This window comes from Gorilla gorilla, chromosome 13 (genome assembly GCF_029281585.2).
Source record: "Gorilla gorilla gorilla isolate KB3781 chromosome 13, NHGRI_mGorGor1-v2.1_pri, whole genome shotgun sequence".
In the NCBI taxonomy this organism is placed as follows: Eukaryota; Metazoa; Chordata; class Mammalia; order Primates; family Hominidae; genus Gorilla; species Gorilla gorilla.
In genome coordinates, this window is record NC_073237.2 from 58,182,004 (window position 1) to 58,207,700 (window position 25,697).

The 25,697-nt window shown below is 45.5% G+C and overlaps 2 protein-coding genes across 4 annotated transcripts in view; one reads left to right on the top strand and one right to left on the bottom strand.

Annotated features, from left to right (window-relative positions):
• The window catches only part of UHRF2 (ubiquitin like with PHD and ring finger domains 2), a 93,620-nt gene extending 92,277 nt beyond the window's left edge, over positions 1-1,343 (bottom strand). The window contains exon 1 of one of the 2 annotated variants that reach the window (XM_004047791.5): positions 784-1,343. In XM_004047791.5, coding sequence (XP_004047839.1) covers positions 784-936 — 153 coding nt within the window. In that variant the 5' untranslated portion in view covers positions 937-1,343. The remainder of the gene's footprint in view (positions 1-783) is intronic. The other variant, XM_055350600.2, reaches the window with a different exon arrangement.
• A 90-nt stretch (positions 1,344-1,433) lies between these two features.
• RANBP6 (RAN binding protein 6) overlaps positions 1,434-25,697 on the top strand; it is a 404,812-nt gene continuing 380,548 nt past the window's right edge. The window contains exons 1-3 of one of the 2 annotated variants that reach the window (XM_055350597.2): positions 1,434-1,982; positions 2,299-2,591; positions 5,657-5,914. The gene's annotated coding sequence lies outside the window, so the exon portion shown is untranslated. The remainder of the gene's footprint in view (positions 1,983-2,298; positions 2,592-5,656; positions 5,915-25,697) is intronic. The other variant, XM_055350598.2, reaches the window with a different exon arrangement.

A 25,697-nucleotide genomic window follows, 5' to 3' on the forward strand; every position in this document is an offset into this window, starting at 1 on the left:
CTTAAAGCGTGAACGAGATGAGTATTAGAAGGCGAGAAGTAAGAAAAGCAAAACAGTCTTATACTCCTTTTCACTTCGGGAATAAAACCCCTGGCTTATATAGGGCATTCGTAAACCCGGCCCCCGGTTAAACCGACAGTTTCTTCATGCCCAGGTCTCTAACCTCCCTCGAGACATTCCAAACCTAGGAAAGGCGGCGAGGGAGAGGGACCAGAAGTTCTGGAAACCCTTCGAATCTTCAGTTTGCGCGAATCCTACCACAGTCAGGAAGCAGAGCTAGGGTTCTTATTCTTGAGAGCTCAATGCCCGAGTTTCCCCTGTTTGAGAGCCGAAGACGCGGAAGAGCCGCGGAAGCCAGGCGAACGCTCAGCCGGGTTACCCAGCTCTCCGGGTCTCCCGCGCGGTGGCATGGCCGCCAGAGCCCTCTGCCCTCCCCGCCCTCTGGGGGCCCCAGGCCCCGCCGAGTGCGGGAAGCGAGGGACCTGGGCACCCAGTGCCTACGGCCGCTGTCCTACCAAATACAAACGGCGAGATATTTGCGCTCCGGACGCCCTCACTTCTGACCCCGCGCGGCGCACCTCCAGTTGGGGCTGGCAGGGACCCACTCCCCACCATCCGGCGGGACTGGGCCCCGCACCCCGCGCCTTGCGGGGGCTGCCCACCCGCAGCGGAGCCAGGTGAGCCCTGCGCGCGCGACGCACAGAGCCCTCGGACCGGTGCGTCCAGAGGAGCCCAGCTGTTCCGGCCCCCAGCCTCGCTAGGGGCGCGGCGGGCGCGCCTCACCTGCTTGCCCCGGTAGAAGAGGCGCTGGCATTCGGGCCGCACGTCGAACAGCGCCCACACCCGCTCGCGCAGCTCCTCAATCGTGGCTTTGCGAGACACGTCCTCAATGGTGCACGTCTTGGAGCCATCAATGGTGCGAACCTGTATCCACATCTTGGCGCCTAGAGAGGAACCGGTCCCCTTTGTCTCCCCCTGAGCTCTGGGCGCCGCGCCCCGCCCGGCCCGCGCCGCTTTCCCTGCGGCTCGGGCCCTCAGCGGCAGGCGGGCGAGCGCGCCCACTGGACCGACCGGACGCCGGGCCCGACAGGCGGCGACGACTCTCAGCCCGCGCGCCCGACTAGCCGACTTGAGGAGAGACGACCGGAACCACTCTGAGGCGCTGCCGCAGACACCGCCTCAAAAATAGGAAGAGGCCATGTCTGCGCCGCGCAGAGTGTTTACTTATAGAGCTGGAGCTCCCACATGGAGGTCACGGCGCCAAGCCGGATCTCGCGAGATCCACGCCCGGCTCCGCCTTAAAGAGGAAGCGGCCCGGGAGACGGTTACAGACCCGAGGGAACGAAAATGGGCAGGCGCGGAGAGGGCGGGTCGGAGGGGCGGGGCTACCAAAAAAGCCGTTACTTGCTCCACCGCCTGCACCTGGCCACTGGGCACGCCCTCTAGCCTTTGGGTTTCGGAAGATTGCGCGGCTGCCCACATCGGTTGCCGTTTTGAGGCCTCGTTTCAGAGCTGAGGGGCCGGGTGCCTCCTCAGGCTTAGCGGATATGGTTCTCTGGTCTCAAAAACACACCAAAAATAAGAAACCCTGGCGTGCACTTGTATAATCGTGGAAAGGGGGCGCGGGCGGGTGCGGCCTAAACTTCTGAGAAAGAACTGAAGGAAATGTGTGCGCTCCACCGCGCTCAACAGGAAAGTTCCCGCCACGCGGCCTGGCGGGTCGGGTCGCCCGGGAAAGGCCCCGGGGGCCCTCCTGCTTCGCGAACACGTTTCCCGCCTGGCCGCAATGCTACTTTCGCGCGGAAACCCACTTCCGATGGTTTCCCGTCGCCTGGCGGAGGCGGCAGCTCCAGGCCTGTCCTCAGGCCGCGGGTCCCGCTGGGATCGCCCTCTCTGACTTGCAGCGCTCCCAGCCGGCCCTCCGGCCTTGGAGAAGCCGGGGCAGCTGCCCGAAAGGCCGCTCTCTAACTCAGGACATTTCGGTTCGTAGACCTTCCGCGTTAGGGGTGCCTTTGGCCTAAGGGATGGCGGGTTTGCGGGAAACAGTTTTAAATAATGCACAGCTACGCGCCTCCGAAGAAAGAACTCCAAAGACCCTACTAGGATTAAACCCTCAGAAGTGGGCCCAACGCAGCACTACCTAACAGGGCTTCCCCCATCCCCCCACCCCGCCTTCTTAATCCTTCCCTGCTATAGCTGGGGAGTCGGGGTGGGGGTGAGTGGGTTTATTTTATTTTATTTTTTATTTATTTATTTATTTATTTATTTATTTATTTATTTATTTATTTATTTATTTAGAGATGGAATCTCTCTCTGTCGCCCAGGCTGGAGTGCAGTGGCGCGATCTCGGCTCACTGCAAGCTCCGCCTCCCGGGTTCACGCCACTCTCCTGCCTCAGCCTCCCAGGGGTAGCTGGGACTACAGGCGCCCGCCACCGCGCCCGGCTAATAGTCTCGATCTCCTGACCTCGTGATCCACCCGCCTAGGCCTTCCAAAGTGCTGGGATTACAGGCGTGAGCCACCGCGCCCGGCCAAGTGGGTTTATTTTAAATGAAAATATGTCTTCTCAAGAAGGGAGAGAGAATATAAAGGTAAACAAAACAAGACAACTTGGACTTCATATTTGCCAAAATCGGTAACTTAAATATTCAGATAGGTGCTAATTATTCCCATAAAGGTACAGTACCATTTTTTTGTAATAAACTAATACACAGCTAAAATAATTACAAGCACAGACAAATCCAGTAGTATATCATGAAAAAGAAGAGAAAGGCCGGGCGCAGTGGCTCAGGCCTGTAATCTCAGCGCTTTGGGAGGCCGAGGTGGGCGGATCACTTGAGGTCAGGAGTTCCAGACCAGCCTGGCCAACATGGTGAAACCCCATCTCTACTAAAAATATTAAAAAACTAGCTGAGCATGGTGGCAGGTGCCTGTAGTCCCAGCTACTCGGGAGGCTGAGGCAGGAGAATTGCTTGAACCCGGGAGGCGGAGGCTGCAGTGAGCCGAGATCACGCCACTGCACTACAGCCTGGGTGATAGAGTGAGACTCCATCTCAAAAAAAAGGAGAAAAAAAAGATGGCCCAACACAGGAGAGACAGAAAAAATTAACTGCACATACATATTTTGGGTTTCTGCCCCTGTGAAAATTTCAGTCACCTAGAACCTCTAAATATAATTTACTTGTCTACCCCTATTTTAATTAAAGCAAATATTGAGTATTTATTACATATGTAAATGAGATGATATTTAGGTTGGTGCAAAAGTCATTGGGGTTTTGCCATTACTTTCGATGGCAAAAACCACAATTACATTTGCACCAACCAAATCTACCTAAAGCACACTTACTACCTACCTCAATAAGGCGAAACTATTTATTATAAGGTTATGCTATTTACTATTATAACGTTATTCTATGGCTTTGTGGAGTTACGTTAGGATTTTTTCTTTAGTTACTTCTCACAAAGCAAATTACAATCTAGTTGAGATAAGATTTAACAAAAATAAAATATTAAAGAATAACTTAGTACTAAACACTGATGTTGGCGCAAACCATGATTAGAGATGAGAGGAGAACTAGAATGATTAAGAAAAGGGGAACTAGAATGATCTGGAAGCTTAAAGATAACGTACAGCTTGACACGAGTTATGTGATACATTGTAGTAGGAGGTAGCATTTAAATGTTCAGTTCATGGATTGAGATAGACCGGAATTATAATCCCAGTTTTACTGCTTGCTTAAAAAATGTGATCTTGTACAAATTACATCCTCAATTTCCTCAATGTAAAATGGTGCTTGAAATAACCTAATGATTGTAAAGTGGTTTGCATACTATCCCTTAGTAGTACACAATAAATTATTTTAGTACTGTTGTTATGGAGAAGATTTAGATAAACAGAGTATGCCCAAAGAGGAAAGAGTGCTTAAACAAAGACAAAAAAGTGTGCATTTTTTACAGGTCAGAAGAGACTGCAAATCAGAGAATGGTTGACTAAATAGAAAAGGACAGTGTGTGAATATTAGCATTCAAAGCAGATGATTTTTGTGGGCCCCAGGGAAAAACTAAGATTTTTAAGGAGTAGATGGATGTAATTAAATATGCATTTGAAATAATAGCAAAAGGAATCTGGACAGATGCCTTAGGGAAAAAGTAAGGAAGAGGGATATGAGGGGAGAACTTATTGTCAGAAAGTTTACGGAGGAGGCAGTTGTGTCAGTTTTGGTGAAATTAGTGGCGGTAAGTGGGAGAGGAGAGGATGTATTCCAGAGTATTCTAGAAAATTGAGCCCATAAAACTTATAGGATTTTGGATATAAAGGATGAGGAAAATGGAATGTTGAGAACAGTTCCCAAGTTTCTAGCTTAGGAGATTTAAATTGATGGCTCGAGCAGATGGTGATGCTCTGAACTTGTAGAGGAGGCAAGTCGGGAAAATACAACGAGTTCCAAATGAGCTGTGTTGCATTTGAAATGCATCCAAAATACAGCATCTGTCTAGCTGGAGATGTCTAACTGACCACTGGAAATAGAAGTTTGACATATTGAAGAGAAATAGGAAAGTTCTTAAAGAGGGACTTTTTAAGACCTCCTGTACACACTCTTACGAGATTTATCTTTCTTAATGTGATGGGGCTTTGATGGAGAACTGCAGGGGTGGGGAGGGGATAAGACGACTGTCTCAAAATTAGGTATGTACTGAGACTGTATAGGATTTGTGTATAGATCCCAAACAATCTATATTGTTAAGCACAGAGTTTAGAGATGTAAGACTCAAAAATGATGTATTTGTCCTGTAGACCAAATGAATTACATCTGGAAACATAAATTTACATATGCAGTAGGCGACTTAGGGTATACACAAATAACTGCAAGTAATGATTGTATATGTAACAAAATACACCCTTCCTGTGTTTCTCCATGTAGTACTGTGTACTGTTTTCTCTCTTTGGCTGCAGTACTGTTGTTGTGTGCTTAGGCATCTGCCCAGTTGTAAAAACAAAATAGTTCTCTGACAAAAACAGCAATATTAGACAGTTGGGTTTTTTTTTGTTTGTTTGTTTGGTTTTGAGATGGAATCTCGGCTCACTGCAACCTGTGCCTCCCAGGTTCAAGCGATTCTTGTGCCTCAGCATCCCACGTAGCTGGATTATAAGCACGCACCACCACGCCTGGCAAATTTTTGTATTTTTAGTAGATAAAGGGTTTCAACATGTTGGCCAGGCTGGTCTGGAACTCCTGGCCCCCAAGGATCCACTTGGTTCAGCCTCTCAAAGTGTTGGGGTTACAGGAGTGAGCCACAGTGCTCAGCCAAGACAGTTTTGGCATATCATACCTTACTACCAAGTGTGTAGCTGAAACCATTTGGATATGAACAGGGAAAATAAAGAGAAATTATTTACATGGATGAAAAGCAAATACTAAAGTTTGTACCATCAGTCATAATCCAATATTTGTTCAAGTCAAGAGGCAAAACAGAAAAAGGTTGATTGTAGAACAAATTCCAGAATCTTATACTTCAGAATGTCTTGTTTCTTAACTACTGTCTCAAAGCCAGTAACTTATTTTTAAAGAATGAATTACAACCTATCCTCTGAAGCTATGATTAATACCTTTTCATCTGCCCTTTTATGTTGGATGTCTTCCTTTTTCTCCTCCAGGGCCACTCTCTACCTGTTTGCAGTCCTAGAGTCCAAGAGTAGGAAGAATATAGAGGCAGTACCCTGAAGCTTCCAACTGAGGTTGACCAACGGGGAGGGAGCACAGACAAAAACCTGCAGGATACGAAGAGAATGAGATCAGGATATTCCCGTCGCTTTCTCCCTGCAAGACCAAGTCAGGCTGTCTCTTGCCTTCGCATGATGTCACTTGTCCTCTTCAGGTGACCTGCTCCACGTGACTCGCTCTTCCATGTTCTGGTAACCTATCTTTCCCTCACCTGTTGCTTTGGGTTCAGGGGTTGTTACATATTTGCAGTCGCTAGTCCTAGATGCATGCATATTCGTTCCATTCCCTATATCGTGTTCCATACTCTTATCATTGGTCCCATGGGGCGGGGAAACCATTAAATTCTCTTAACTGGAGGATTTGGATTATAATCTCTACTGCTATTTTAGAAAGGACTACATGTTACAAGAAATGCACTAGAATTTCCATTGGCTAAAAAGCGCTTAATATGGTTGCTCATTACTTAAATTAGTCATATTTTAAAAAGTGTGCTCTTTCTTTTTAATAGAATCACATATTTTTACTATGAAAATCTACTTTAGAGCTCATTCTGGTCTAACCTTCTCTTTAGCAAATGGTGAAATGATTTGCACAAGGACATGTAACCAATGAAAGAGTGTTAAAGTTTAAACCTCTGGTCTCCTTCCTCCCTGGCCAATGTTCTTTAGCTTTCAATTGACCCTCTTGTTTCTCTGGAGGCTTCCCCTTGAACTTTGTCCAAATAACTTTGAACTTTGTCCAAAGAATAAACTACTTTTCTGCAGTGAGTGACCCTGGTTCTATGGACAATCCGATAGCTCAGGTAGGAGTAGGGACCTGGGATTCTCACTAAAGACTTGCAGTGTATCCCCATTTTCAATCTTATGCCTTCCTCTGCCTTCTGCAATTTGTCATTCCTATTGCTGAACATTTCTGAGGGTCTTTGAATCAATTAGCTCATTTCTTATACTGATGACAGTGTTTAACAAAATTTAGGAGGGCTGGGCGCCAGTGGCTTACACCTGTAATCCTGGCACTTTGGGAGGCCAAGGTGGGAGGACCACTTGAGGTCAGGAGTTCAAGACCAGCCTGGCTAACATGGTGAAACCCAATCTCCACTAAAAATACAAAAATTAGCCAGGCATGATGGTACTTGCCTGTAATCCCAGCTACTCATGCCTGTAATCCCAGCTGAGGCAGGAGAATCACCTGAACCCGGGAGACAGAGGTTGCAGTGAACTGAGATCCTGCCACTGCACTGCAGCCTGAGCAACAGAGCGAGACTCTGTTTAAAAAAAAAAAAAATTATTAGACTGATCCTCTACTAACCCCCAGCAGACCAGACCAAACCAGCATGGAGTCACCTGTGCTAAGTGCCACATAATAAAACTGAACTTTGAAAGGGGCTAGTTTTCAAACAAATAAATAAATAAACCAGGAAATTCATAGCAACACAGCCACCAATCAGAGGGACCCCAGTTTACCTGAGCCTGCATGATAAGAAAGTTCACTCTAGGCCAGGTATGGTGGCTCACATCTGTAATCTCAGCACTTTGGGAGGCCAAGGCAAGCGGATCACCTGAGGTCAGGCGTTCGAGAGCAGCCTGGCCAACATGGTGAAACTCTGTCTCTACTAAAAATACAAAAATTAGCTGGGTGTGGTGGCACACGCCTGTTGTCCCAGCTACTTGGGAGGCTAAGGCAAGAGAATCGCTTGAAACTAGGAGGTGGAGGTTGCAGTGAGCTGAAATCGTGCCACTGCACTCCAGCCTGGGCAACAGAGCCAGACTCTGTCTCAAAAAAAAAAAAAAGTTCACTCTGTTTTAACCCTATGAGGAAAGTAACTTTGAAATGGTCAATCTGCTTTCTGCTTTCTTCAGCCCTTTGCCTATAAAGCCAACCCCCTCTGCTCGGCTTGGAAGAACACCCATTCTGTTTTATAGAATGAGATGTTACCCAATTCCAGAATCACAAAAGAAAGACAATTAGATCTTTAAATTTGTTGTAATTTTGTGTGTGACATCATTTAGGGTTCAACATCCTAATGATGGGGTTAACTTAAGGTTCAACTTCCAGTTAGGTTGTCACATGCAACTTACTTTGCAAAAAAAATTTAGAGATTTATAATAAAAGTACTTTACTATCTCTAACAGTTTCTATGGAGCAGGAGTTCAGAAACGGCTCAGTTTAAAAGCCTGAATCTGGCTCAAGGTCTCTCATGCCAGTATCATCAGATGGGGCCAGAACTGGAAGAACAAGGACACGGTTAGTTAGGAACTAGCTAGGTCTCTCTCTCTGTCTCTCTCTCTCTCTCGCCCCCCGACCCTCGTCTCTCTCTCTCTCTCTCTCTCTCTCTCTCTGTCTCTCCTCTTTCCTGTCTCCTCTCTCTCTTCCTTTCCTTAAGAAGTCTCAGGATCTCTCCATGTGGTCTCTCTCTGTGGGCTAGTTTGGACACTCTCACAGAATTGCCACCTCAGGGGCAGTCAGACTGCTTACATGGTGGTTGAAGACATCAAAGACGGGTGTGAATTCTAGTGAGCAAAGTGGAAGTTGTATGACTTTGTGTGGCTTAGCTTTGAAAGTCATATAGTGTCATTTCTTTTTTTTTTTTTTTTTTGGTTGGTGGTGTTTGTCTGTTTTGAGACAGGGTCTCACTCTGATGCCCAGGCTGGGGTGCAGTGGCGTGATCTCAGCTCACTGCAACTCTGCCTCCTAGGTTCAAGCGATTCTCCTGCCTCAGCCTCCCGAGTAGCTGGGATTACAGGCACACCACCATGTCTGGCTAATTTTTGTATTTTTAGTAGAGACGGGGCTTCACCATGTTGGCCAGGCTGGTCTTGAACTCCTGACCTCAAGTGATCCGCCTGCCTTGGCCTCCCAAAGTACTGGGATTACAGGCATGAGCCACCACGCCTGGCCACAGTGTCATTTCTATCATATTCTTTTGATCAAAACATTCACAAAAGCACACTCAGTTTCAAGGGGAGTAAATAGAGACCCCACATCTCAGTGGGAGGAGTGTCAAAGTCACTTTGTAAGAAAAGCACATGGGATGGAAGATATTATTGCAGCCAATTTTGGAAAATAGAATCTGTTGCACAACTCTTCTATCTAATTTTTCAATCCCTTTTTAGTACAACCACAGTTTTAAAATTATGAAATATGGGCCAGGCATGGTGGCTCATGTCTATAATCCCAGCACTTTGGGAGATAGAGGTGGGAGGATTGCTTGAGCCCAGGAGTTTGAGACCAGTCTGTGCAACCTACAGAGACCATGTGTCTACAAAAAATTTTTTAAAATTATTCAGATGTGGTAGTGCACATCTATAGTCCCAGCTACTTGGGAGATTGAAGCAGGAGGATCGTTTGAGCTCAGGAGCTTGTGGCTGCACTAAGCCATGATTGTGCCACTACATTCCAGCCTGGGTAACAGAGCAATACCCCATCTCTGAAAAAAAATTATGAAATATATTAGCCATATTTTAAAAGGTAGAGAGAATAATATAGTAAACACTCTTGTATTCACCACCTTGCTTTAGAAATGTTTCAAATAGTTAAAACCCCTCTCTGCTTACATTCCCTTTTCTCTCTCTTTTCCAAAGAGATAAACATTGTCTTGAATTGGGGATTTATTGTCATGTGCATCTTTATACTTTTAATATGTGTATGTGTATTTCTAAACAATAATAAATTTGGGTATCTTTTTAAACTTAACATGATTTTTTTATAACTTTAAAACTTGCTTTTTTAAAATCAGTATTAGTTTTCTGGGATCTGTTCGTGTTGACGTGTAGCTCTAGTACAAACTTTTTCTTAAAGGGTCAGAGGGTAAATATGTCAGATCTTGAAGGCAGATGATCTGTATTGCAACTACTTCATTCTACAGTTCTACAAAAGCAGCTCCAGTCAGTATATAAATGAATGAATAAAACTTTGTTCTGACAAAACTTTTTTTTACAAAAATAGGTATCAGAGTACAGGATGTGACCTGTGGGCCACAGTTTGCTGACCCTAGTTCCATGGCATTCATTTTTACTAATCTATCATATTCCGTTGTTTAAGTATACCATAATGTAATCATTCTCTCTTCTCTCTCTCTCTCTCTCTTTAAAGATGAAGTCTTGCTCTGTGGCCAGGGTGGAGTGCAGTGGCACGTTTCTAGCTCACTGCAACCTCAAACTCCTGGGCTCAAGTGATACTCCCACCTTAGCCTCCGAAGTAGCTAGGACTACAGGCACATGCCATCCTGCCTAATTTTTTTTTTTTTTTTTTTTTTGGTAGAGATGAAATCTGGCTATGTTGCCCAGGCTGGTCTGGAACTTTTGGGCTGAAGCCGTCCTCCCACTCCAGCCTCCCAAAGTGCTGGGATTATAGGCATGAGCCACCATGCCCAGCCAATCATTCTCTTTTTGATGTATATTCAGGTTGTTTCTATTTTTTACTCTTACAAACAATGTTCTAAACATTCTTGTACATTCCACTGTGTGCAGAGTTTCTCTGGGGTAGAGATCAACAAGTAATCCATAGGCTTTTCATCTTCTAAGGATGTGTTAGTATCTTGTTTCTGTTCTTTTGAATTACATTAAAAATTCCTTTACTATCATTTAAATGAGGTTTTTGAGCAAAAGTTGAGTTAATCTAGCATATTTCTCATATTCTTTAATTTTGTTATTTCCCTTAATTATTGAGTACACAGTAGATCATCTTTAGTCCAATAAACATTAGGTTGAAACTAATGACTATTGCTTTTGGGTTTTGTTTGGTTGGCTGTTTTGTTTTGTTTGAGATATGATTTCGCTATGTGGCCCAGGCTGGAGTGCAGTGGTGTGATTAGGACTTACTGTAGCCTCAACCTCCTGGATTGAGGTGATTCTCCTGCCTCAGCCTCTCAATTAACTGAGACTACAAGTGCACACATCACACCCAGCTAATTTTTTTGATTTTTATTAGAGATGAGTTCTCTCCATGTTGCCCAGGCTGGTCTCCATCTCCTGAGCTCAAGCAATCCTTCCATCTCAGTCTCCCGAAGTGTTGGGATTACAAGCATGAGCCACTGTGCCAGCTGACTATTGCTTTTGGCAAACTTAATGAGTCCATCTTGCTCCCAATTGCACTGTCATTATAAGCAGTACTTTCACTTTTTCTATTTTCTACTAAGTGGTATAAAGTAATATATACAAAATGCAACAAATTATCTAAGTAATTATCCAAATAAATCCCATTATAATACAATAAAATGATGATATTAGTAAAGCTAAACTGTTTGGCAGGCAGGCAAGGATTTCAGGGCTTCGACAAAAATGCATTTTTAAAAAGGTGGGCAGAATTTTCCTTGCTCTTGTTGATACTCAAATGCTTTCTCAAACTCCTGACCTCAAGTTTTTTTTGTTTTTTTTGAGATGGAGTCTTGCTATTTCACCTAGGCTGGAGTGCAGTGGCACAATCTTGCATCACTGCAGCCTCTGCCTCCCAGGTTCAAGCGGTTCTCCTGCCTCAGCATCCCGAGTAGCTGGGACTACAGGTGTGTGCCACTGCTCCCTGGTAATTTTTGTATTTTTAGTGGAGATGGGGTTTTGCCGTGTTGGCCAGGGTGGTGTCAAACTCCTGACCTCAAGTGATTCACCTGCCTCGGCCTCCCAAAGTGCTGGGATTACATGTGTGAGCCACCAAACCCAGCCTCAAGTGCTTTCCTTTGTAAATTGCAATACAATTTATAACCCGTCAAACTTGTCTCCTATGCACATCTCAGGATCTTCTGGCAGAGTATTTCTTACCTGAGATAATCTGTCAGTGTACCATGTGGGTCTAGCCTCGACTTATTCACACAGTGACTGGATAGGGTTCTAAGAGAGCCAGTGGAAGCCTCCAAGGCCTCTTGAGGTCCAAGACTGGCATTGGCACAGGATCACCTCAACAGATTTTATTGGCTAAAGCAAGTCACAAGGCCAGCCCAGATTCAAGGAGAGGGAAAATTGATTCTTCCTCTTGATAGGAGGAGCTGCAAAGTCTCATTGCAAAGGAGTGTGTATATTGGGAGGGGAATAATTATGGTCATCTTTTTTTTTTTTTTTTTTGAGACAGAGTCTTGCTCTGTTGCCCAGGCTGAAGTGCAATGGCGTGATCTTGGCTCACTGCAGCCTCCTCCTCCAGGGTTCAAGCGATTCTTCTGCCTCTGCCTCCTGAGTAGCTGGTATTACAGGCACACACCACTACATTTGGTTAATTTTGCATTTTTTTTTTTTGTTCTGAGACAGTGTCTTGCTCTGTCGCCCAGGTTGGAGTACAGTGGCGCGATCTCAGCTCACTGCAAGCTCCGCCTCCCAGGTTCATGCCAATCTCCTGCCTCAGCCTCCTGAGTAGCTGGAACTACAGACAGGCGCCCACCACCACGCCTGGCTAATTCTTTGTATTTTTAGTAGAGACGAGGTTTCACTGTGTTAGCCAGGATGGTCTCGATCTCCTGACCTCGTGATCTGCCCGCCTCGGCCTTCCAAAGTGCTGGGATTACAGGTGTGAGCCACTGTGCCCAGCCTGGTCATCTTTATAATTAATCTAAAACACCATCTCTTCCTAACCCTAATTATAATAGATTAATACTCATTGATAACCTTTTATAGCTTTGGTAACATCTTGTCCTCTATTTTTCATAATCTTTCAATCCCTCAGTCTACCACAAATTATTGTTGTATGTTTCATACATTGCTGGTTCAGGCTGAATTTTGAAAAAGAAATCTGAATTTTGGAAAAGAAATCTATTGAAAAAGAAATCTGCATATAAGTGAACCAATACAGTTCAAACCTGTGTTGTTCAAGGATCAACTGTATTGTGATTTTTTTTTTAAGTTATTACCACTCAATTTTTTATTGTGATAAAATATACATAAGATAAAATTTGTCATTTTAACCATTTTTAAGAGTACAGTTTGGTAGCATTAAATAGATTCACATTTTTGTGCAACTATTGCAAGAATCCATCTCCGTATTGTGATTTTTTAAAAGCAATTTTTATGAATTGCTATTCATAGCAATTACTATTAATTTTAAACAATCAAAACAGTAATCCTTAATGTCTTTCACTATGATATATTCCGAGGAGTCACTCAAGAAAGTATATAATTTTCCCTTAGTTAGGCTTAGAAAAAATTACACTGAGTCACAAAGGTTAAGGTAGATCAAAGTTTACCAGCAGTAACTGGTCATTGGTATCTTTTTGGCTGATAAGTATTGGTTCACTTATATGCAGATTTCTTTTTCAATATAACAAAGATAAAAAATACAGTATTGGAGGGACTCGAAATCCACTTATATGGAGGACTGACTTCAAATATGCACAGGGCCTACAGTGGGATTTGAGCATGTGTAGATTTTGGTATACATGGGAGTCCTGGAACCAATACCCTGTAAACCCAGGGATGACTGTATTTAGTTTCTTAAAATGTGTCACAAATAAGTACAATTTTAATAATATGGGTGAACAACAACCTAATTAAAAATAGGCTCAGTGGGAGAGGGGCAGAGAAAAAATAGGCACAGGCCCTTCACAAAAGAGGACATCTAAATGGCCTCCACACATATGAAAAGATCCTAAATATCACTATCAAGGAAATGTATGTCCCGCTAGAATGTGCTAATGATTAGAAGGCTGATAATATTGAGTGTTAGCAAGAATATAGAGCATCTGGGACTTTCATATATTGCTGGTGGAGTGTGAGTTGATTAAACCAAGTTGGAAACCTGCTGGGTAGTTTCTATATACCTATTCTAGGAACAATTCTACTCATAGCTATGTATGCAATAGAAATTAGTGAATATGTCCAATAAAATAGGTACAAGAATGTTTGTAATAGATTTAGTTGTAATTGGCCCAAATTGAAAACCACCTAAATGTCTACAAATACAAGAATGGATGAGCAAATTATAGTATATTTACATAATGGAATACTACATAGCAACAAAAAAGAATGAACTACTGATACACACCACGACATGAATTGATCTCTAAATCATTACACTGAGTAAAAAAAGCATATTCTGTATGACTAACTTCATGTAAAGTTCAGAAATATGCAAACTTAATTCATAGTGTTAGAAGTAAAAACTTTGGGGAGTGGAGAAATTGGTCGTATTAACTGGGAAAGGTGCAAAGGAACCTTCTAGGTGATCATAATATTCTATATTATGACCTGGGTAGTGACCACAGGGTGGTTTATATATATAAACGTTTATTGAACTATACACCTGTGATTTGTTCACTTTAATGTATGTGTATTAAATGTTTACGCATGCCTATATTCACATAATTATATAGATGTTCTTGTTAGAAAAATGGGACTTTTTATTTTTATCTATTGGTGGTATAAATGAAAGCATAAATTCTATCCCTGGCCTCAAGATTGACCTGTATAGAGATATTAAAAAGGAAAAGATTTCTTCCTCCTCTTTCACAGTTTAATTAGGGTGAAAACCAAGCATAAGAATTTGATGTGGAGGCTGGGGGCGGTGGCTCACGCCTGTAATCCCAGCACTTCAGGAGGCCTAGGCAGGTGGATTACTGAGGTCAGGAGTTCGAGACCAGCCTGGCCAACACAGAGAAACCCATCTCTACTAAAAATACAAAAATTACCTGGGAGTGGTGGCACACACCTGTAGTCCCAGCTACTCGGGAGGCTGAGGTGGGAGAATGGCTTGAACCTGGGAGACGGAGGTTGCAGTGAGCCAAAATCATGCCTCTGCACTCCAGCCTGGGGACAGAGTGAGACTATGCCTCAAAAACAACAACAACAACAACAACAACAAAAAACGTTAATGTGGCCAAAGGTAAAGAAAAGCTACATTTATAATCTTCTATAGGTTCTGCAGCTAAGGGTATTGATGAGATATTGTTTAGTTCTTCTGATTTTTGAAAGGTATGGTACTGTGCATGCATGCACATGCAGGCATGTATGTATGTATACATGTATGTATGCTGTGTATATGCACACATATATGGGTATGTCTGAATGTGTGAACATGTGTGCTATGCGTGCATGTGTGATGCATGTGTATGCATGCACATGTGTTTTCTACTAGATTTACACAGGAATAAGGAGGCATAACTTCACTGTAAACTAGCAAATATTTTGTGAAAGTGTGCATACTTTGAGTCTCCCAAAATCGAAAATTCTGCTGAAGCTTCTGTGTACTATCTTTCCAGACACAATGAAAATTTAGGGAAATGTTTAGCTTCAGGTGAATTGCCCTAGGGTGTGGTGGGGCACAGGGCACAGGGTCTAGGACAAGTACATCACTTCTGTGTTAGGGAATAGGATATTCCTAAAGTGGCAAAGTGTAGAATCTCACTGAAAAGGGTAAAGAAGAAGCTCTCTGTGCAGAGTGAACTTTGAAACAATGTGGGAGCGTGTCTAGGAACTGTGGTGCTCACCCTAGGAGACCCATATGAAAGGCTAATTTCTTTTCCTTTGGACCCATAGCACCAGTTCTGTGCTTTTCTGTAATTTTTTTTTCTCAGCTGAGCTTTTTTTTTTTTTTTTTTTTTTTTCCAAGACAGGGTCTTGCTATGTTGCCTAGGCTACTCTTGAACTCCTGGGCTCAAGCCAGGAATTTAGCCTCAGCCTCCCCAGTAGCTGGAATTATAGGCACATGCCACCACACCTAGTTCTATGCTTTTCTTACACTGTAATTCACTCTAGCTTTTTCCCAATTCTTCAGAAAACTGTTAGCCATTCTTCAGCCTCATGTTAGTCCTGTTACAAGTGCAGTGGGCAGAGAATTAAAGAGACAGGCTGTAAACAGCAGAGCAGCCTGACCTGCTTCACTTCTCTCCCAAAACCAATATAACTGGAACCACATGATTCAGAGAGGGAAGCTGGTGATTCTAAAATTTACAAGGCCCCCTAGGAGTGAAATAAGCTGAACTCCATTGCAAAGAGGTGATTAGGAGCTATGTGAACACAGACTGCTGCAGCATTGACAAATGCAGGACTGGATGGAGATGAACCCCTTGAGGTGAGACAAGGGTAGGGAAAGTAGAGGACAGTGAGCTTGACTTACAATGTGGTTTAGGTTCTTCAGTAAAGAGTCTAAAGGGGCATGTGAAAGAGAAGATAGAAAATAATGAGACCTACTGGAGTGTGTGTGTGTGTGTATTGAAAATATCTGATGTGTAGAATTTTTAAAAGCCAAAACAAAGAGCCAGAATATGTTTTCATTTAGCTTTCTGAGACTGAGATTGGCGGGTATAAACTGAAACAAGATACAACGTTTTTTAAAAGAGGGGATTATACCTAACATATATTCCTTGAGGATTTCAATTATTCTGAGATTCATAGAGCAGTGGAAGAAAAGTCATAGGTTAGGAAATGAATGTGGTTGAAATTGGCACATATCAATAACTTTATACAAAAATCAGCAAATATGCTAAATGAATTTTAATTATCGAAAGGTCAAAAGACAAAGAGAGTGAATGTAATTGAGGCAGTGAATGTGCCATTGTCAGATTTTGTATTCAAGAACTTCAGAAAAATGACTTTCACCACAACTATGAAAATATTGATAAACAATTTTTGTATGTCCCATTGTTTTTTTCATTGTTTTTTGTTTTGGACAGGGTCTTGCTGTGTCACCCAGGCTGGAGTGCAGTGGTGCAATCACAGCTAACTGCAGCCTTGACTGCTCAGGCTCAAGCGATTCTCCTACCTCAGCCTCCTGAGAAGCTGCAACTACGGGTGTGCACCACCATGTCCAGCTAATTTTTTTTCTTATTTTTAGTAGAGATGAGGTCTTGCTATGTTGCCCAAGCTGGTCTTGAACTCTTGGGCGCAAGCAATCCTCCTGCCTTGGCCTCCCAAAGTGCTGGTATTACAGGTGTGAGCCACTGCACTTGACGGTTCCATAGTTTTAGAAAGTTAGTAGACATAGAAAAGAGACTCCTGACTGTCTCCATCGAAGAAGAAAGTCTAGTTAGGCCAATACTAGACATAATAGCAGTACATAGAGGAAATAGAATTCCTCTGATTTTCTTGTATCTTTTCTGGATCAGTTCCAGTCCATAGTGACTAGGATGATGGCTCTGAAGAGGGCTCAGTTCTGGAGCAGTCAACTCAACCATGGTGTCGTCATTAAAACATCCAGACCCATGGTCATTCTACTTTCTATTGTGTATAGAACCAGTTTATTATAGTCTTCAGTTAATTACTTTCTGTTGTATCACTTCTAAGAAGTTCGTTCGTTTTTTTCTCTCTCTTTCTTTCTCTCTCTTTTCTTTTCTTTCTTTCTTTCGTTTTCTTTCTTTCTCTCTCTTTGTTTCTTTTTTTTCTTTCTTTCCTTCTTTCATCTTTCCCTTCCTCCCTTCCTTCCCTTCTTCCCTTCCCTCCCTCCCTTCCTTTCTTTTGTTTTTGACATGGAGTCTCACTCTGTCACCTAGGCTGGAATGCAGTGGCACAATCTCAGCTCACTGGAGTCTCCACCTCCTGGGTTCAAGCAATCCTCCCGCCTCAGCCTCTTGAGTAGCTGGGACTACAGGCATGTGCCACCATGCCTGGATAATTTTTGTATTTTTAGCAGAGATGGGGTTTTGCCATGTTGGCCAGGCTGGTCTCAAACTCCTGACCTCAGGTGATCCACCCGTCTCAGCCTCCCAAAGTGCTGGGATTACAGGTGTGAGCCACTGTGCCCAGCCAGAAGTGTTTCTTTCTATTCTTATTGGCGGGCATTTATCTATGGCTTTAAAATATTGGTGATTTAAATGCTTCAGACATTGTATTGGCTTGCTAGGGTTGCCACAACAAAATACCACAAACTGAAGGTGGTTAATGAGAGAATTTCAAGTTCACGAGTGTAGCATTATCTCATTGGCCTTTCTAGCTGCCTACTTCATGGACAAAAATTAGATCCCTCTTTGTGGATAGGAAATAAAGGAGAAAAATAGGGAAGTTCAGGAGAGTCTTCAAGACTGAAGAAATCCTTTAAGAATGAAGCCAGGCAGTCCTGAAATGGAGTAGCTTAATAGCAGAAATTTATTTTCTTATAGTTCTGGAGGCTGAAAGTCCAAGATCAAGGCATCAGCAGGTTGGTTGTCTCCTGAGGCCTCTCTCCTTGGCTTGCAGATAGATGGCTGCTTGCTTTCTGTGTCTTCACGTGGCCTTTTCTCTGTATGTGCATCCTCAGTGTCTCTCCCTCTTCTTCTAACAACACCAGTCAAATTGGATTAGGGCCACACCCCTATGTCCTCCCTTAACCTTGTTACCTCATTAAAGACCCTCTCTCCAAATATAGTCACATTGAGGGTTAGGACTTCAACATAATGAATTTGGGTTTGAGGGCACGATTCAGTCCACAATTGATGTCTAACTCCATTTCAGGACTGCCTGGCTTCATTGTTAAAGGCTTTCTTCAGTCTTGAAGACTCCTGAACTTCCCTATTTTTCTCCTTTATTTCCTATCCACAAACAGGGATCTAATTTTTGTCCATGAAGTAGGCAGCTAGAAAGGCCAATGAGGTAATGCTACACTTCTACACTTGTGAACTTGAAATTCTCTGATTAACCACCTTCCTTTTAAGATTACAACTTACTCCCAATTATAAAGAGCAAAATACCTTAAATAAAGGATGAATTACTATTAGAAAACCCCCTGGAACAAATTTAGGGATTTAAAAATTACTTCAGCCAGATAGATATTCAGATGGCTAAAAACTGAATGAATTGTAGCCAAATGTTGAATATTGAGCTTAGAAAATTCGGTCAACTTATCTAAAATAGAAATAAGATCATTGGCAAATAACAAAAAAACAACTGAATAGAAAGCTGACACTGTGAGAGAGAAAACTGATCTTTTTACTTTACAAATTAAAAAATCTAGATGTGATTATTTTCAAAGCTCCTTTTTTTAATGGTTCATATTAAATCCTAAATTGGTAAAAAATTTTGCTTTTTGGAAGGCCAAAGAGGGAGGATCACTTGAGCCCAGGAGTTCAAGACCAGTCCTGGCACCATAGTGAGACTGCCCTCTTCTTTACAAAAATTTTTTTTAAATTAGCTGGGCAAGGTGGCACATGCCTGTAGTCCCACCTACTTGAGAGTCTGAGGTCATGATTGCTTGAGCCTGGAAGGCCAAGACTGTAGTGAGCAGTGGTCATGCCACTGCACCCCAGCCTGAGTGCCTGAGTGACAGAGTGAGACCTTGTCTCCAAAAAAAAAAAGCAAGAGAGATTTTGCTTTCTAAAGCTAGGTAGTTAAGATTAAATCTTTTCCTTGAAAAAACAAAGGACCCAATAATTCAAATGAATACATTCTAAAACTGTGCAGTGAGAAAACAAATATGTAGTGCACACAAAACTCAAAGACAAACACTGTGCTGAGATAAATTGTTTTGAAAGATGATTGTTGTTCTGACTTGGCTTTCCTGCTTTAGAAATAAACACAGTATAGAGGCAAGAGAAGAACCTGTGGCTGTTCACTCTGCAGATCTGAAGTGCTTCTTGTGTGCTGGCAAGTTTTGGTGTGCTTGCTCTCAGATAATTCTTCCTCTTTTTAAAAAGTCGAAACCCGTCATCAGAGTTTCAAATATGATATTATGATCACTTGAAGTTATAGACATAGAAGGCATTCTTAATTTAATTTTCAACATTCAAGTCAGAAAAATTTACAGTCTGTTCTTTTTCACCAGCAACTATAACCGCAGAGTTTATCCACTGTAAATATCTTAATTTTCTTTGAAAATCCAGGTAACATATCTTTATTGCTTTTGCTCTATAATGTGTTCTGAGGAAAATAAATCTTTATATACATGTATGCCTCACCCTAATATTCTCCAGAACAAAGAATATTTCTCCCCTTTTCCTCTGCCCAACTCTTTCTCCCCTCCCCACCCTTTCTCAGACATTTTTCTATGTGTGTATAGCTTTCGCTCAACACTTAACAAAATACATTTCCTTCTCATTATATGTAAACCTATTTTAATATTTTTGATGGTTCTGCATAATATTCCATTATAACACACCTCAATTGATGGACATTTTAGGAAGCTTTTAGAGTTTTGCTACTATAATCAATGCCAACGTGAGCACACACATACACATCTATATTTATGAACATAAATGATTATTTTCTTAGAATAAATTCCTAGATGTACATGTTTTTTTGTTTTGTTTTTTGAAACAGAGTCTCACTCTGTTGCCCAGACTGGAATGCAGTGGTGTGATCTCAGCTCACTGCAACCTCTGCCTTCTAGGCTCAAGCGATTCTCCTGCCTCAGCCTCACAAGTAGCTGGGATTACAGACGCATGCCACCATGCCCAGCTAATTTTTGTATTTTCAGTAGAGGCAGGGTCTCACCATGTTGGCCAGGCTTGTCTTGAACTCCTGCCCTCAAACGATCCACCAGCCTCAGCCTCCCAAAGTGCCAGGATTACAGGTGTGAGCCACCATGCCTGGCCTAGATGTACATCTAATTATTGAATTAAATAACATGAATATTTTGACACAAAGAATTGAAGCTCACTTAACCAAAGAGACAGAAGCTGGTAAACGGCCTGTTAATCAAAACAGCTGGTTAAATAGAGAAATATAATATATTTTATAAATATATATATAAAACATTCTATTTTAACTTAAAAATACATTAAAAATATAAATATACGGTGGCTCATCTTTATAATCTCAACACTTTGGGAGGCTGAGGTGGGAGGCTAGCTTGAGCCCAGGAGTTCAAGACCAGCCTGAGCAACATAATGAAACTCAGTCTTTACTACATAAATAAATAAATAAATAAGTAAATAAATAAATAAATAAAATTAGCCTGGCATGGTGGCATGCACCTATAGACCCAGCTACCTAAGAGGCTAAGATGGGAGGATATCTTGATTTTGGGAGGTCGAGGCTGCAGTGAGCAATGGTTGAACCACTCCCTGGGTGACAGAGCAAGACCCTCTTTTTCTCCCTCTCTGTCTCTCTCTGTACACACACACACACGCACATTCACTCACTAAAATTAGATGAAATAAAAAAATAGTGTTTAATTTTTGTGGGGACATAGTAAGTGTATATATTTATGGGGTACCTGAGATATTTTGACACAGGCATACAATACATAATAATCACATCAGGGTAAATGGGGTATCCATCACCTCAAGCATTAATCCTTTCTTTGTGTTACAAACAATCCAATTGTACACTTTAGTTTTTGTTGTTGTTGTTGTTTTGTTTTGAGATGAAATCTCACTCTGTCACCCAGGCTGGAAGGCAATGGCGCGATCTTGGCTCACTGCAACCTCCGCCTCCTGGGTTCGGGCAGTTTTTGTGACTCAGCCTCCTGAGTAGCTGGGATTACAGGTGTGCACCATCATGCTTGGCTAATTTTTGTATTTTTAGTAGTAATAGGGTTTCACCATGTTGGCCAGGCTGGTCTCAAACTCCTTAACTCAAGTGATCTGCCCGCCCCAGCCTCCCAAACTGCTGGGATTATGGGTGTTTGCCACTGCACCTGGCCACTTTAGTTATTTTTAAATGATCAATAAATTATTGTTGACTGTAGTCATCCTGTTGTGCTATCAAATACTTGATCTTATTCATTCTATTGAACTATGTTGTTATACCCATTAACTGTCCCCTCTTCTCCCCCCCCACTACCCTTCCCAGCTTCTGGTAACCATCATTCTATTCTCTATCTCCATGTGTTCAATTGTCTTAGCTTTTAGCTCCCGCGAATAAGTGATAACATGCAAAGTTTGTCTTTCTGTGGTTGGTTTATTTCACTTAAAATAATGACCTCCAGCTCCATCCATGTTGTTGCAAATGGCAGGATCTTGTTCTTTTCCGTGGCTGAATTGAATAGTACTCCATTATGTATATGTACTACATTTCCTTTATCCATTCATATGCTGGTGGACACTTAGATTGCTTCCAAATCTTAGCTATTGTGAATAATGCTTCAAGAAACATGGCAATGCAGACGTTTCTTCCATATACTAATCTTCTTTCTTTTGTGTATATACCTAGAAGTGGAATTGCTGGATCATATGGTAGCTCTATTTTTAGTTTTATGACGAATTTCCAAACTGTTCTTCAAAGTGGTTTTACTAATTCACATCCCCACCAACAGTGTACAAGCGTTCCCTATTTTCCACATCCTTGCTAGCCTTTGTTATTTCCTGTCTTTTGGGTAAAAGCTGTTTTAACGGGTGAGATGATATCTCATTGTAGTTTTGAATTACATTTCTCTGAGGAACAATGACGTTGAGCACCTTTTCATATACTGGTTTCCCATTTATATGTCTTCTTTTGAGAAATGTCTATTCAGATCTTTTGCTCATTTTAATTGGATTATTAGATTTTTACCTACAGAGTTGTTTGAGCTCCTTTGATATTCTGGTTATTAATCCTTTGTCAGATGGATAGTTTGCAAATATTTTCTCCCATTCTGTGGGTTGTCTCTTCACTTTGCTGATTGTTTCCTTGCTGTGCAGAAGCTTTTTAACTTGATGTGATCCTATTTCTCCATTTTTGCTTTGGTTGCCTATGGTTGTAGGGTATTACTCAAGAAATCTTTGCTCACTCCAATGTCCTGTAGAGTTTCTCCAATATTTTGTTTTAGTAGTTTTATAGTTTGAGGTCTTAGATTTATGTCTTTAATCCGGTTTTATTTGACTTTTTTGTATCCAATGTGAGATAGGAGTCTAGTTTCATGCTTTTGCATATGGGTATCTAGTTTTCCTAGCACCATTTATGAAAGAGACTATCATTTCCCCTATGTATGTTCTTGGCACCTTCATCAAAAATGAGTTTACTGTAGATGTATGAATTTGTTTCTGGGTTCGCTATTCTGTTCCGTTGGCCTATGTGGCTGTTTTTATGCCAGTACCATGCTGTTTTGGTTACTACAGCTTTGTAGTATAATTTGAAGTCAGGCAATGTAATCCTTTCAGTTTTGTTCTTTTTGCTCAGGATAGTCTTGCCTATTCTGGGTGTTTTGTGGTTCCATATAAAATTTAGGATTGTTTTGCTCCCTCTCCCTCTCCCTCTCCCTCTCCCTCTCCCTCTCCCTCTCCCTCTCCCTCTCCCTCTCCCTCTCCCTCTCCCTCTCCCCTCTTTCCACGGTCTCCCTCTGATGCCGAGCCGAAGCTGGACGGTACTGCTGCCATCTCAGCTCACTGCAACCTCCCTGCCTGATTCTCCTGCCTCAGCCTGCCGAGTGCCTGCGATTGCAGGCGCGCGCCGCCCCGCCTGACTGGTTTTCGTATTTTTTTGGTGGAGACGGGGTTTCGCTGCGTTGGCCGGGCTGGTCTCCAGCTCCTAACCGCGAGTGATCTGCCAGCCTCGGCCTCCCGAGGTGCCGGGATTGCAGACAGAGTCTGGTTAACTCAGTGCTCAATGGTGCCCAGGCTGGAGTGCAGTGGCGTGATCTCGGCCCGCTACAACCACCTCCCAGCCGCCTGCCTTGGCCTCCCAAAGTGCCGAGATTGCAGCCTCTGCCCGGCTGCCGCCCCGTCTGGGAAGTGAGGAGCGTCTCCGCCTGGCCGCCCATCGTCCGGGATGTGAGGAGCCCCTCTGCCTGGCTGCCCAGTCTGGAAAGTGAGGAGCCCCTCTGCCTGGCTGCCCAGTCTGGAAAGTGAGGAGCCTCTCTGCCCGGCCGCCATCCCATCTAGGAAACAAGGAGCGCCTCTTCCCGGCCGCCATCACATCTGGGAAGTGAGGAGCGGCTCTGCCCGGCCGCCCATCATCTGAGATGTGGGGAGCACCTCTGCCCTGCCGCCCCGTCCAGGATGTGAGGAGCGTCTCTGCCCGGCCGCCCCGTCTGAGAAGTGAGGAGACCCTCCGCCCGGCAGCCGCCCCGCCCGAGAAGTGAGGAGCCCCTCCGCCCGGCAGCCACCCCGTCTGGGAAGTGAGGAGCATCTCCGCCCGGCAGCCACCTCGTCCGGGAGGGAGGTGGGGGGGTCAGCCCCCCGCCCAGCCAGCCGCCCCGTCCGGGAGGGAGGTGGGGGGGCCAGCCCGCCGCCCAGCCAGCCGCCCCGTCCGGGAGGGAGGTGGGGGGGCCAGCCCCCCGCCCGGCAAGCCGCCCCGTCCGGCCAGCCGCCCCGTCCGGGAGGGAGGTGGGGGGGTTAGCCCACCGCCCAGCCTGCCGCCCTGTCCAGGAGGGAGGTGGGGGTTCGGACCCCCGCCTGGCCGGCCACCCGGTCCGAGAGGTGAGGGGCGCCTCTGCCCGGCCGCCCCTACTGGGAAGTGAGGAGCCCCTCTGATCGGCCAGCCGCTCCGTCCGGGAGGGAGGTGGGGGGGTCAGCCCCCCGCCCGGCCAGCCACCCCGTCCGGAAGGGAGGTGGGGGGGTCAACCCCCCACCCCGCCAGCCGCCCCGTCCGGGAGGGAGGTGGGGGGGTTAGCCCCCACCTGGCCAGCCGCCCCGTCCGGGAGGTGAGGGGCACCTCTGCCCGGCCGCCCCTACTGGGAAGTGAGGAGCCCCCTCGCCCGGCCAGCCGCCCCGTCCGGGAGGGAGGTGGGGGGTTAGCCCCCCACCTGGCCAGCCGCCCCATCCGGGAGGTGAGGGGCGCCTCTGCCCGGCAGCCCCTACTGGGAAGTGAGGAGCCCCTCTGCCCGGCCAGCCGCTCCATCCGGGAGGGAGGTGGGGGGGTCAGCCCCCCGCCCGGCCAGCCGCCCCGTCCGGGAGGGAGGTGGGGGGGTCAGCCCCCCGCCCGGCCAGCCGCCCCGTCCGGCCAGCCGCCCCGTCCAGGAGGGAGGTGGGGGGGTTAGCCCACCGCCCAGCCTGCCGCCCTGTCCAGGAGGGAGGTGGGGGTTCGGCCCCCCGCCTGGCCGGCCACCCGGTCCGAGAGGTGAGGGGCGCCTCTGCCCGGCCGCCCCTACTGGGAAGTGAGGAGCCCCTCTGCCCGGCCAGCCGCTCCGTCCGGGAGGGAGGTGGGGGGGTCAGCCCCCCGCCCGGCCAGCCGCCCTGTCCGGGAGGGAGGTGGGGGGGGTCAGCCCCCCGCCCGGCCAGCCGCCCCGTCCGGGAGGGAGGTGGGGGAGTCAGCCCCCCGCCCGGCCAGCCGCCCCGTCCGGGAGATGAGGGGTGCCTCTGCCCGGCCGCCCCTACTGGGAAGTGAGGAGCCCCTCAGCCCGGCCAGCCGCCCCGTCCGGGAGGGAGGTGGGGGGGTCAGCCCACCGCCCAGCTTGCCGCCCTGTCCGGGAGGGAGGTGGGGGGTCAGCCCCCCGCCTGGCCAGCCACCCCGTCCGGGAGGGAGGTGGGGGGGTCAGCCCACCGCCCAGCCTGCCGCCCTGTCCGGGAGGGAGGTGGGGGTTCGGCCCCCCGCCTGGCCAGCCGCCCCATCCGGGAGGTGAGGGGCGCCTCTGCCCAGCCGCCCCTACTGGGAAGTGAGGAGCCCCTCTGCCCGGCCAGCCGCCCCGTCCAGGAGGGAGGTGGGGGTGGTCAGCCCCCTGCCCGGCCAGCCGCCCCGTCTGGGAGGTGAGGGGCACCTCTGCCCGGCCGCCCCTACTGGGAAGTGAGGAGCCCCTCTGCCCGGCCACCACCCCGTCTTGGAGGTGTACCCAACAGCTCATTGAGAACGGGTCATGATGACAATGGCGGTTTTGTGGAATGGAAAGGGGGGAAAGGTGGGGAAAAGATTGAGAAATTGGATGGTTGCCGTGTCTGTGTGGAAAGAGGTAGACATGGGAGACTTTTCATTTTGTTCTGTACTAAGAAAAAATTCTTCTGCCTTGGGATCCTGTTGATCTGTGACCCTACCCCCAACCCTGTGCTCTCTGAAACATGTGCTGTATCCACTCAGGGTTGAATGGATTAAGGGCGGCGCAAGATGTGCTTTGTTAAACAGATGCTTGAAGGCAGCATGCTCGTTAAGAGCCATCACCACTCCCTAATCTCAAGTACCCAGGGACACAAACACTGCGGAAGGCCGCAGGGTCCTCTGCCTAGGAAAACCAGAGAACTTTGTTCACTTGCTTATCTGCCGACCTTCCCTCCACTATTGTCCTGTAACCCTGCCAAATCCCCCT